Here is a 14,442-nt window from a genome sequence, read left to right as displayed (position 1 = left end):
CCATTGGATTTTAACAACACATTCCTCGCAATGCAGCTTAGCTCAACCGCCGTAGAATCGCAGCCTAGCTTCACCTCCGCTCCCGCACCTTGCAACTGCCTTAGTTATGAATAAGGTAGTTGCAAGGTCTAATTTAATGTTTAAAAGGTTTAATTTAATTGCAAGGCTCGATCCCATAATTTCGCTGTTGTTGGATTTCGATATCGTTTTGCATCGCTTGCCGAGCCCCCTATCTACGAATAATGTGATAACGTACGATACATCCAGAGGCGTAAGTGGAGGTAGGGCAGGTGGGGTCTTCGGCCCGGGCCCTGCGTCCCACCTTACAACAAATAGAGAAACACTTCCGTTAGAAAGATCCACAGACGGCCCCATACACCACTTACGCGTCCGGCTGCTCGGCGATATCTCGATCCACGATCTCGGTAAACTCGGCAAATCTCGACAATCTCGGGAAATCTCGGTAATCCGGCGTCGCGCTGATTGTACAGAACGGTGCTGCGGCGGCATCGCTCTGTAAAATCAGAGGGTGGCACACGGAGAAGCGTTCGCAGCGGCGTGCGGTCCGGCATGCAACTACCCGCACTCGAGCGTCGAGACCAAAGTGGTGCTATGGAGCCAAACTTAGTTACGCTAAACTATTAACTAGGGACACAACTAAATACTGCTTCGAAACCCTATGTTATGTTATGCGTTTAATCAAAAAGGCTTATACATATCCGAGGTTTAGTTTGCATCATTTTTTGCAGTGGATGCAAAAGTTGACCCTGGCAGAGAATTTTTTGTGGGACTATTTTTAGAATGCGGCTCGATTTTCAACTAATTCCGACTACAAGGTCTCTCTTAGCTGCAGCTTTATGGCTCGTGCTGGTTATTTCCCGATTATACTATCATGCTTCGTGATATGATTAGAAATTATAGATATAAATAGACGTGCGTAGATAACTGGTACAAACTCGTAATGGCATAGCATCAACTAATCAAAGTGTAGAGATCGGTAACGCTCCCTAAAGCAATTCCCTCAGTCAGATCATTTCAATGACAAGCGCCTAGAGGCTTACATTGGCAGACTAGTAAATAATATATCCAGACGGCAAACCCACGTCAATTTGCTACTGAAATTACTATACAGACGCGAGAAATTCTAGTTTCAAACGATAGAAATTGCAAGAAACTTCGATTTCTTGAAACGCTTAGCACGGCCATCATAGAAAGGGTTTATTTAAAGAATAATGCACAGATTGCCAAAGTTAATCTGTCGTTTTGTCCCTAATTTCTGTCTGTATTTCTAATTTTTCACATTTTAGTGTGTTTATCTTTAACTACCACCGGTCTCTCTTTTGTCTTTTTCTTCAAGCGTCGATGATGTTGTCTGGAATACGCTTCAGGCGGCGCAATGCTGACCTCAACTATGTGACCGCGACCTGGCTTCGACGGCAAATGTGTCAAGGCCCCCGCTACTGATACCCAGCGAATTATCGTCATTATGACTTTCAACAGCGTTACATAATAAAGGAAGCTGAGAACGCTAAATATAGAGGAAAACAGATGCACGTTATGCTTCAACGTAAATGGTCAAGTAGATATTATAATATTATTCTTCATGCAATCTTCTTTGTTTTTGCCTATAACAACAGCTATTTAAATGCATACCAGCTCTTACGAGTTAAAACTTACAAGACGCTGTAATGATTTGAACGACAAGTTTGTCTCTATGTCTACCAGATAAGCAAACGAATCTCCTTATTCGTAGTGCTTCTTTGCAGAATCAAAAAAAGTACGTATCAAAGAGGAAGCTCGTTCTTTTAGAAATTCCAGTTCGAAGTGAAAATCAAAGGGAGCACATCGATGTAGCTACGATTAGTGCACACATTTCATAAACAAACAAGAGCGGAACTCTTTTGCGTTATTTATTCAAATCTCTAATAATGATTACGTTTCTAAGCCAGTTAGCGCATTCAACAATGAGCCTTAACGCCCCCGCACACGGCCCGTTTTAACCCACCCAAACGAGTTAGCGACAAGGCCTAATACGGCTTACGGGAAAATGCTCTTTGGCACCGATGCAGTAGGGCTTGGAATGGCGTGGGCCGGGGAGGGCGAGGAGGGGCGTGGGAGCGGAGGCAGCACGTGGCGACCCAACGCAAGCGAGCTTGACCCAGATAGTAGATGCACCATTTCGGCCCCGTTCCCTACCGCCCTTTGTTCCTTGCTAACTACTTATCGAGATAAGCTACTAAATACCAGCTTCCTACCGGGACACGATACTGGTAACTTGCCTCTTTGTAGTATTATCTACGTTTTAGACCAGTTTAAGGCCATAGATTATGATAATTCAGGAACCACTGATGGAAATCTTTTCCCAACAACCAACAAACCTGGTAGTAATCCCAATTGTGATAGCAGATGACCCGGTTTCCAATTTAGCTCAAATTGATTAATAGATATTAACTTCTGAACGTTTAAAGTGATTAATTTAACCGAGAGCCCAAAACTGTTGCGAAATACTCAACCGCACTACACGAATTCAATCGAAAGTTTCGGCATTCATAATATTCTGTCCAAGAGTTTAGATGAAGGGCTTTCAGAAAGGGATGTTCCATCTGACTCTGATAAATGTTTTTCAATAGAGGAAATGAAGACTAACGCAAGATAATATGAATACGTACGAATGAAAACCTCTAAAAAGGTCGGAATTTTTCTGCCATATTTTGCAGATATTACACATAGTCTGATCCTTTCGGTTGAATCACGAAATTAATTAAAAATACCGTATCAACTGTGTTAGTTCTACAGATCTAAGCATAGGGGAAGAAAAGCGAAAAGCAACTTTGTTTAATATTATATGATATTTATAATGCTAGTTACTCAAAAAAATATGACAAACTTACGGAAATAATACTAAATTCACTACATAAGTTATGAGCCATAACTCAATATAAAAATCTCACCGATGAAATATCAATGGGAAATAAGGTCGATGGGGAATGGGGGAAAGGGGGATATAGGTTAAAACTGTGCTGAAAACAACCGTCGTCGTAAATTACCCAAACCCTCCGTAACAACGGGTCCCTTCGACTACCGGCTCCCCTTTGCTAAGTACCGTGCCCTATTAAAAGGAAATGGAAGATTTACCCTAAGAAGAAAAGTAGCTTTTTTATGAAATAAGGGGGCCAAACGAGCAAACGGGTCACCTGATGGAAAGCAACTTCCGTCGCCTTCACAGCATCAGAAGAGCTGTAGGTGCGTTTCCGACCTTTTAAGAGGGAATAGGGTAACAGGGAAGGGTAGGGAAGGGAATAGGGGAGGGTAGGGAAGGAAATAGGAGAGGGTAGGGAAAGGAAAAGGGTAGGGGATTGGGCCTCCGGTAAACTCACTCACTCGGCGAAACACAGCGCAAGCGCTGTTTCACGCCGGTTTTCTGTGAGCCCGTGGTATTTCTCCGGTCGAGCCGGCCCATTCATGGAAGCATGGTTCTCCCACGTCAAAATGCTGCTTTAATATTTAAATGTAACTCCAGTAATGGAAACTTAGGTTTTAAACCCTCGGTGAACAAAGAGGGGTGTTATAAGGTTGACGTGTTCGTTTGTATGTGAATGTGTCCATGACATTGTAGCAACCAAATGGGATCGATTTTATCTTTTTTTTTTTTTTTTATATGAAATACTATATAAAAATTGCTCGTTTTCATATATAAATAATATATATCGTTTTCATATATAAATAATATATTTATATATGAAAACGAGCAAACGGGTCACCTGATGGAAAGCAACTTCCGTCGCCCATGGACACTCGCAGCATCAGAAGAGCTGCAAGTGCGTTGCCGGCCTTTTAAGAGGGAATAGGGTAATAGGGGAGGGTAGGGAAGGGAAGGGAAGGGAATAGTTGAGGGTAGGGAAGGGAATAGGGTAGGGGTTAGGGGATTGGGCCTCCGGTAAACTCACTCACTCGGCGAAACACAGCGCAAGCGCTGTTTCACGTCGGTTTTCTGTGAGAACGTGGTATTTATCCGGTCGAGCCGGCCCATTCGTGCCGAAGCATGGCTCTCCCACGTATAGAAACTTAGTACTTTTGTTTGAAAGGTGACATGATCGGCATTCGAGAGTGCTCTTAACGAGAGTGAATACTTCATCATCAGCCTCTTAAATAGTGCAAAATAGAAGTTAAATCTACTTCATTGAAAAGTTGTAAGCTAGTGTCCAGTGATTTGTTTGGGTATAAGTATGGATTCCGATTCCTGACACTCATACAGACTTTTGAACTGGAGATTGCTTTTAAACTTAATTTAACATTACAAATTGTATTGTAATATTACATCGGAGCAAAATTTAACAATCGATATGAAAATTAATACAGAAGTTAATGTTCGCAGTACCGAGAACTGTATGTAGGACGATCATAGGTCATAGCTCGCGGCCCTAGAATAAATGTGCCATTGATTTACATAAATTAGGACATCCCGCGCAGCCGAGAGAGCTGGACACAGCTTGTTTATAGTTGACTTTATTAGCTGGCGCATTCCTGAGCGTTGCCAATTAATGGCACAGGTTTAGTTCGAGGAAATAAGGACATAGAGGCTTTTCTGAAGCATTCAGTGTTTAGTGCCAATCATTGAGAGGTTTCCCAATTTGCAAATCATTCGCCAACTTATTAATTTAAGCTAGAGACTACGCCGCACTCGCTCCAAAGTATGGCAATGTCTTTTCGGTCCCCGTTACATCAAAGCGAAGTCTTCATTGTCTTTGTCATATTGCTGGTCACAAACTGGTCTTCTAAACAAACTCTACATACCACTTCTTACACACAAATGAAATTCCTTATGCAAAGATCTATCCAGTACCCAGCATTGAAGTTTCGACGTTTAGCGGATATAAGCTTTTGTAAAGCAACCTCAAACCAGTTTTTATTCTAATCAAAGCGCTAGTAATACGAGGCTCGCTTGTAAATAAGTGTTTAATATGATAATCACGTATTAGCAGTATGCGTAGCTCCTACGTACATTGCGTAGCACCATGTCCACCTTGTATTTTGAGGTTTGATCAAACAAACCTCACTTTTTTTTAAAAGTTTCTATTTGTTTACGTTCTTAGAAAATCTTTCAAAAACCTTTTATATACGAGTGATAGTACAAATATAAGGTCAAGACTAAGTCTAAGGACAAGACAAAGTCTAAAGTCTAACTAAGTCAGGATATTGTTTTACCTATCAAACATGACCAAGCCCACGTTTAATGAAGCAGACATTCCATGTGATTGATCCATACTGCTTGTATTCAAAAGCATTTTCAAAACAGTTTTGACGTGGGAGAGCCATGCTTCGGCACGAATGGGCTGGCTCGACCGGAAGAAATAACACGGGCTCACAGAAAACCGGCTTGAAACAGGCCTTTCCTCTTAAAAGGCCGGCAACGCACCTGCAGCTCTTCTGATGCTGCGAGTGCCCATGGGCGATGGAAGTTGTTTTCCATCAGGTGACCCGTTTGTTCGTTTGCCCCCTTATTTCATAAAGAAAAAGTTTTCATCATTTCGCCAATGCTATCGCTCTTTTGATAAATATCTTTCATTTCTCGAGTTCCTGCGATCCTTTGGCCATCAAAGCTGGGAGAACGATTTTAAATTCTCCAATTCAGCAGCAGTGCTTAGCTTCAATTCAAGCTAAAGCGTTAAAACGCCATGACAAAGATGTAAAAACGAGTAAGTTAGTCATAAGACCATTTGAATTGTTAGCATAGAGTATTATAATAATAGACCCTTCCATTGTCTTGCGTTTGGATTAAATTGGATCTGAATATAGATACATGATAAAGGTCGTCGTTAACCACAACTGGCGGCGGGTTACGGCCATCATAAATGTTTCCTTATACATATATTGGAACTAGTGCGAACACATATTACCTCCTCTTTTTTGGAAGTCGGTCAAAAATAGAATTCCTGAAATACAATAATATGTATTTTTGTTTTATTTTTAGGAGTGCCATTTTGAAAAACTTAACCGGGTTTTCTTACAAATTACTACTTCCCAGTTTACTCCTAAAAGAGGGTTCTCATAAGGATCCTGCTTGACAAATTTCAAGTTAGTATAGTAGGTATTTATAGTCTCTGAAGTGCAGATTGTAGATGATGCGTTTACCTTGAACTATAAATTCAAGGTAAACGCGAACACACAATATCTAAAAAACGTTCCATAGATAACGGAACCCCGGAAATTGTTTTACACGTGTAAAATGGTCCACCACGCATTTCCACCATTGCAACTCCTGTGTCGCCAGGATCAACGGTGGTAACCAACCACGAAAACCCCAAAGGGTTAGCTGAGGGCACCCCTGAGATCAAAATCTGTCTTGGGACCCGCAACAAAATTAATCAGAAGAAAGATAGGAGGAGTTGGATATATCTAATTTCCCTGGAAATTCCATCATTAGGTCACGCGTACCCGTTCCTGCTTCGAGTCCTGCTCCGATCTTTTAGTGAAGATTGGCGGTAGACAATGAAGCTTCGAAACTCGTCTTCCTATAGTTTTCTTGCACCGTTTAATCTTAGCCGCCATTTCAGTTAGTCGTTTTGGTTGGTTTGTCTGTACCAGAGTGTCTGTTCTTCGTTTTATGTTCCTGTATTGTTCTGTACACTGTTTATAGTATGTATTATGTACCCTGTTTCTTGTCTCAAAGAACAGCACTAGCTTATTAAAAAAAATCATCAAACGCCTTAGCTAGAAGGACTTAGACAACAGTGAACAGACTACAACCCCCTTACATTTGCATACTAGCTACTACATTATGTCTCGTCGTAAACCAAAGTTTGGTATAATTGATCCGTCTAGACGATGACCCAACCTGAACCCATGTCAGTGCCCTCAGCTTGCACCTAGACTTCTAATGTCTAGACTCATGTCCTGTCTGAGAATTCCAATATCTGAGCAATTTGCTCATTTTTGGACTCATTTTTTGCTGCGAACGTTCGAAGTTTTGAATAAAACAATGAGCTTTGTTTATTAACTTTTGTTTTCTAATCCCATTTTAGTCTCTTAGTTAATAAACGCTTTATTAAACAGTGAAAACGAGCTGGCGAAGTTACTAGCTAGATAGTCGACACTAGCCCCCTTACAACTTTCCACGGCGGGCCGCGGCGCACAGTTTGGGAACCCCTGAGTTAAATTATTTTTATACATATCGGCAACTCGCGAATTTATCCTAGCACTGGCCACTGTGTATTCACAATAAAGGGATCAAACATAACTTTATAATTTACATACTTAAGAGGAGTCCACACCGCCCTTTTTTCCATACAAACGTTGTCCCCTGTTTCCTCCCTGGATAATGCTAGTAGAGTTATAATTTTTTCCTGAATATCTACGGCCACTAATACAATGTCTCTATGTTTTCCTTTTTTTCATAATTTAATTATTAAGATATGAACGTTTAAAAACCCAAAGAATTGGCCAGATTTTCCGCAGTGTTCAAACATCCAGAAAACAGATTTGGCTAGATTATACAAAGAAAAATAAAACATAGGAACACAGCTCAAGCCTTTCTTTAATCTTTAATGCAAAAAGTACTTTTAAAATCGGTTAAGTTTTGGAGAAGGTAGCAGGGGACAACGAATCGTTGATTTTCTGCAGTTGTCTCTATCGCGGTATAGGCTTGAGGTAAGGGAGACAGTTATAGATATTACACGTACTTTTTTTTCATTTCTCTAGCCCCTGGTGTATCCTCTTAATACGAAAAATAAATCGCATAGAAGCTATCAGCGAACACCCGATGTTGTTTGATTCGCAGAAATTTCGGAAATCGATATTTTCGATGTTCGTGTTTTATTCAGCGGTTTCGTTGCCATTGCCATTTTGCTAAAAGCAATTTTTGAGGCACTACAATACTGACTGTTTTGCGCTATTTATAAATGATAAAATATTTTAGTATTTCCTCTTTTACAATAGTGTCATTAATGAAACTGGTTTATCACCAAAATTGTCCGTTTAACTTATAATATCCTGTTTTTAAATTATTTTTAACCCGACGTGAATGAGGTGAAAATTATTACACTAGCTATGAAGTGGGTATGACATACCCTAATATTGTATTGTCGAATTTGATAACTGGAAATTAATTGAGAATAATTCAATTCAATTCAATTCATTTATTTCAGATTTTCATCCATAGTGTTAGTTACAACAATATGTCCTTATTCTAGTGTTAGTAAAATATAAAAGAAATTGGAATTATATGACATATTGTTAAAAAAAATATATATATGGGAACCGAGCTATTGGAGCATGAAGCTGCACCCAATGCTTCAACAACATGGAATCCCACCTGCGACCCAACACATTGTTTATCACTGTAATAATTAATAAAGCAAATGATTTTTTACAATAAAACAACCACGCCCAATTATAAACAAGTATCTTATTTTCTATTAGTAACAAAGTGGTAGTTTTATACGCACAAATCAACTTTATTTAGGAACTTAGGCTTAAAGTATAAAAATTCGACAAATGGTGATCAACAATGCAATTAAAATTAAACAATAAATCACTCGCTTATCCATACCAATATTATAAATACGAAAGTATATGTCACTTTGTCTGTCTGTCGGTTACCTCTTCACGCCCAAACTTCTGAACCGAAACCACTGAAATCTTGCTGAAATTTGGCATAGAGATATTTTATGTGCCAGGAAAGGACATAGGATACTTTTCATCCCGGAAAAATGTACGTTACCCACACAATCAATGAATTTTTGCGCAACGAAATTGCATTCGTCATCCAGTAATGTATAACTTCAACTTAATATAAAATCAATAAATATGATAAAAGACCAGTCTTATATACAAATTATATGACATTCTAGAATTTACACACGTAAAAAATAAAAATAAAGCAACTTTATTATTAAATGAATAAAATTGAAAAATAACCGAAACACAAAATAGTGACACCGACTATGAGGTCGGGTATGACATACCCGCAATGCGTTTTGCGCACTCATAGTTTACATCACTAACGATGTATTATTGTAACGGTCACTTAAAATCAGTCATCAGACTACTCCCTCCAGCTACTGAGCCAACCAAGCTCCAGGAATCGCAAAGTTGAGAAATATTAAGTGTTTTGTATACCGCCGGGTATGACATACCCTACCTCATTCACGCCGGGTTAAATTAATAAATAATAAGCTTTATAAAAAATAAGCTTAGGTGACAGGTAATTAACTAATTGTTATTATTTATTGTTTGTTTAAAACAATAACTGTTTTATATGAGTAAAAAGTAAACTATTGCATACAACCAAACATATCAAATACAATATCTAAGCAATAAGTAATATTATGTACATATTGTTCTCTTTGTATGGAAATGGAATAAGATTTTAGGCCCATTTGTGCAGAATGCAGATCAAGTTTTAATTAAACCAGGGTTAGATATTGTCATCTCTGTTTTACTTGCTATTTATGAACGGGATAGAGATTTAACGCAAAATTAATTTAAGCGAACCTGGAGGTTGGCCTAAAATATGTGAATAGAAGACACACATTATGTGGAATACCAAGATAGAATAATTGGGTTAGTTATAGGTGAAATGGAATGGCTAATCTGCAAGAAGAAAACTCTGCAAAAATGTTCAGATGAAATTAGCACCCAGTTAATTCTACTTTGTATAACACGGTTTTGGCCAAAAGGCTCAGGCTCAAGATCACGAGCAAAAGCATGAGCTAAAACTAGATTTAGAATGTGATTCCTTGAAAAAAAGTCTCAAAAGAGACAGAAAACGGTTATGGGCATAAGTCTATAGATAACTCAAGTACTTATTAAAAAAAATGGAATTAGCTCAACAAAATAGTGCAACATGGACTGCCCAACAGGAAGCAAGGAGCACGCTCTGTTTATTAGAAGGTCATGACATGCATGGTTCACTTTGTCATGAACTTGGTTATTGACAATATGTCAGCATTCATTTTTGCTATTATGTACCATCGAGGAAATTGATTCCTGGGCCGTTGACGGACCTACGTCATTTAGTCGAATTATGTCAACATAATGTAAGTTGTTCCATTGGCTGCGTTTGACATAACGCGGCCAAAATACATAGGTCAGCCATCTGCCAATGAATCAACTTCTCTGATAGTACAATAGTCAAGTATCTAAGGGTGCATTCATAAATAAATTTATTATATGAGGCATGGAGGGCGGACAGACAACTTAAACTAACCAAATGTCACTTATGTGAGAAAGGTTTAAAGTAATTAATAATTATATTTAAAACTCTTGATCAGGGGTCACCAATTAGTTTGGCTCGGGGTCCGTTTTAAGAAATAAAATTACCTTCGCGGTCCATACATTAAAAAAAAAATGAAACAAATGTAATTACGGAAATTACAAAGGTATTTGTTTGTATCAATGACAAAAGTGAAAATTTTTGTTGCTACATGTTCATAAGCATGTCGAGACCGAAATTAATTTTTGACGAAGTTCATCTTCGAACATGCTTGGTCCGCACACAATAGGTCGGCGGTCCGGATGCGGACCGCGGTCCGTCATTTGGTGACCCCTGTTCTTGATAAACACTAAATTAGAAAATACTTAGTTTTGATGTCCATAGTTATAATATGAAATGTAATATAAACTTTCATCTTGATTAGGAGATCATACTACCCTTATTTTCCTGTTCTGAGAATACTACAATAGAATAATAATAATTAACTAATAACAGCTATTAATTAATTATCTATTATGTATTGCATACTTTTGAGTATGCAATACATAATATAAGAAAACACATTGTTACTACTAAGATCTAAAAATGCTTCTTTGATACATACCACCATCTGGAATTGAACCAGCACCCTCTCAAGTGCAAATCAATGCTCTAAACCAGGGATGTTGCGAATATCCGCATCCGCATCCGCAAATGCGGAGCATCCGCATAGATTTGGACATTCGCATCTGCATCCGCATTAAATGAATGCGGATTTTTATGCGGATGCGAATGTCATACGAGTTGCGACAAGAAAAAAAAGCGGCGGGGTCTGTGAATGGCGCGTGCCATTTGCGCCTGACAAATGACCAATGGCAGCGAAAAAGCCGGCCAAGTGCGTATCGGCCACGCACAATAGACTTCAATAGAGAGTTCCGTAGTACCGCCAGTTTTTGATAAGTTTTGTGTCGTCAATGAATGTACAATTATAACATGTTTTACACTACTAACAACATCATCTCAGTTACATTCAAAGGAATTTGAACGAAAAATACTTTCTAATACTTCTCAATAACTTATGAAGTCTTCTTAGCCGTGATAATTTTCTTTTTCATTTTAGCATATTTCCTACTCCCGTGAATTTTGCCACATATTTTTCAGAATCAACCGTTTAGCTAATAGGTAGTAGAAGTGGGAGACACTGGACACTAACGATTTCTTCGAAATTTCACAAATGGATCCCTAAATCGGAAAATAATCTTGGAATACTCGTAATATTTTTAAAAACCCTATCCAACGACACTACACACGGTGGAGTGGACGCGAAATAAAAAGAATTATCCCCGCTTGATGTGTAAGGGAGGTCCCAAAAAATTTTTTAAAGGTTTTATATACCATTTTGTCGACATCGTTTATATATGTATGTCCATTCATGCCGAATTTCGGCTTTGTATGCTATTCTCTGAGCGAAACCGCGGAGAAACAGACAGACAGACGGACAGATAGACCGAAAATATAAGGGTTCCTTGTTTTTTTTTTTTTTTTTAATCTTTATTTAAGGGTTTAATCGCAAAGCGATTATGACACCCGAATTCACATACATGTTACAATAAAAATCAAAAAATAAACTTTTAAACAGGTAAGTACTTATCACAAAAACAAACAAAATAATAATAATAATAAAAAATAAACAAAATATAACAAATTTACCAGCGCTTGATTAGCAACAATTTGTACAGTTCTCTGGCCATATCCGAGAAAGGATTGGCCAGAGCACTGTTACAAAAACCCACATCTATCGACCTGCAAGGTCTTGAGCCCCCAGTACAGACACATTCCATCAAAACATGATATAAATCATCGACCACATTACATCTCGGGCAATCGGGTGAAGAAGATTTACCCATTAAAAAGGCGAATTTATTTGACGGAATGTGTCCGGACCGAAGCCTCAAAGCAGCAATTAATTCAGTCCTACTTAATACAATATTTTTATCGTCAAACCAAAGAGATTTAGGCGGGTGCGATTGGATCGTCCTGTACCATATTCCTTTCAATTTAGAAACTTCATCAAAATACTCCCTCCACATGTCATAACATTGTTTTTTTATAACGCTGATAAAGTCGCTATACACCGGAAACATTGAGCACGGAATACCATCGGAGATCGCCTCCCTAGCTAAGCCGTCCACTACCTCATTATAATCTAGACCTATGTGTGACGGTACCCACTGTAGAATAATAGATCTGCCTTGAGATGCCAGCTTAATAATAATGTTCAAAATATTGTAGGCTGTCGGTGTTCCTCGAACGGTCGAGGTACACCGAGCCAAATGTTGAAGCGAACTTTTCGAATCAGACAACACGACTACTTTATTATAGTTGTTTAATTCCACATACGAAAGCGCCTCTTTTATTGCTAAAAGTTCAGCAGACATTATAGAACAATTTCTATTTAACCTAAATTTAACTGAACTATTTGAACGGGTATCCAGAAAAGCAGCACCAACTCCGCAGGCATCTTTAGAGCCATCTGTGTATATGGAAACGAATTCCGAATAGTTGGAAGTGAGATACTCCGTACACGCGGTCCTTAACATTCGAGCATCCAACTGACGCTTCGGTTTACAAAGCCTACCAATATTTAAACTAATAATCTGAGATAAGTCAATGTTTGTAACCCAAGTGCTTAAAGAAAATATTTCCAATTTATTACTAATGTGAATAGGAAGGGTACCAAATGATTCATGAATTGAAACTAACAACGGTTTACGTTTATTGTTCCAAAACCGATTATGACACAATCCAGACAGCTGATCTACTAATTCGATACTAATTTTATTCATACTTTTACTCTTAAGCCAAAACTTTCCGGCAAGGAATCTACGACGCAAAAACAAAGGTTGAATACAAAGTTCGCTTTCCATGACATATTTTGGAGTGCTTTTAATAAAACTACCGATAGTTCTTAAACATAAATTTTGAATCACATCCAATTTATAGGTTCCTTGTTGATTACGGAACCCTAAAAACGGTGACAGGATCCGACGCGTTTATTGTGATGCATCAATTGTCTTCTGTAAATTAATCACTACGTGTTTGTTTGTGCTTCATACTTCATAAAACTACTCACGAAAAATTTGCTTGATATTAATCAAAAAATTTGTTCTAATCCGGTACTATCATTTTGTTACACATTAGCAAAAATTAAAATAATACTTTTTCATTTTATAAACAATATTTATGTAGGATCCGAAACATCCGCATCCGCATCCGCGGATGTGAACCTCTAAAAATCCGCATCCGCATTCGCAACCGCGGATGTGAAAAAATCGGGATCCGCAACATCCCTGCTCTAAACATACTCCCGAAGGCAATAAACAATAAGGCATACAGCTCAAATGCATAAAATACCTGCATGAATCATATTCAGCTTAGGCGTACGTAAAGGCATTGTTAGCAGTAAACAATTGACGTATTTGAGGCAACATTGTTCTGTTCTGGACAGGACCTTCTCAAGGATATTTGCAACGGGACTTGTTGAAAGGTTCATAATATTACACAGAGTTCTAAGGAGACATTGTATACAGTTTGATAAACTTATACCAATTTATGGTATAGGAGTAATTGTGAAAATGTTTTAGAATGGGTTATTTTGCTCATATGGGATATTTAAGGGTTTATTTAGCTACTTTTAGGGAGATCGCAGACGACAGACTTTTTGTGCGATCGAGTCTGCGGCGCCCATACATCTCCCTTAGTATGTCTTTCAGTCAAAATTTTTGCAGTTTAAAAGACAGAAATAATCTAAAGAGGTTCATAAAGAGATTGTTTTATTGCTTATCACTAAGCATAGTTTTTGATCTATCTGCTTCAATCTAACAATTAATGAGTGAGAGAGATAGACTCATTTAAAGAAGTTTAGTAAAATCAAGCTTTTTGTACGCAGCTTAAATAAAAATTAACATTCAGCTATTATTTTCTGTGTGAACTAAAATAATATTAAAATATACAAAACGCTCAAGAGGGCGCCACTGGTATATACCACCAACTATGGATGACATAAACAACGTGACATTTAGAAAACGTAATATAAGACGAAGAAACTCGGATATGGATATATCGAACATAATAAGTCTAAATGACACTTTCCTGAGTACAGATGAATTAGATTTGTCTTCCAAAAGCGTTCCAGTAACCGATGATAGTGAAGTACAACAGCTAAAACAAAAAATTGAAGCCTTGAAAAT

The 14,442-nt window shown here is 38.1% G+C and overlaps 1 protein-coding gene across 5 annotated transcripts in view; it reads right to left on the bottom strand.

Moving 5' to 3' along the window:
- Positions 1 to 14,442, bottom strand: part of LOC121737128 (ran-binding protein 10) — a 41,041-nt gene that overhangs the window by 19,794 nt on the left and 6,805 nt on the right. For 3 of the 5 annotated variants that reach the window (XM_042128686.1, XM_042128689.1, XM_042128687.1), the window contains exon 2: positions 257 to 322. The exons of the other annotated variants lie outside the window; for them this stretch is intronic. In XM_042128686.1, the coding sequence (XP_041984620.1) occupies positions 257 to 322 (66 nt within the window). The remainder of the gene's footprint in view (positions 1 to 256; positions 323 to 14,442) is intronic. 5 annotated transcript variants of the gene reach the window in all.

This window comes from Aricia agestis, chromosome 20 (genome assembly GCF_905147365.1).
Source record: "Aricia agestis chromosome 20, ilAriAges1.1, whole genome shotgun sequence".
In the NCBI taxonomy this organism is placed as follows: Eukaryota; Metazoa; Arthropoda; class Insecta; order Lepidoptera; family Lycaenidae; genus Aricia; species Aricia agestis.
The sequence above is the reverse complement of the archived record's forward strand: the minus strand, read 5'-3'. Positions and strand labels throughout refer to the sequence as shown.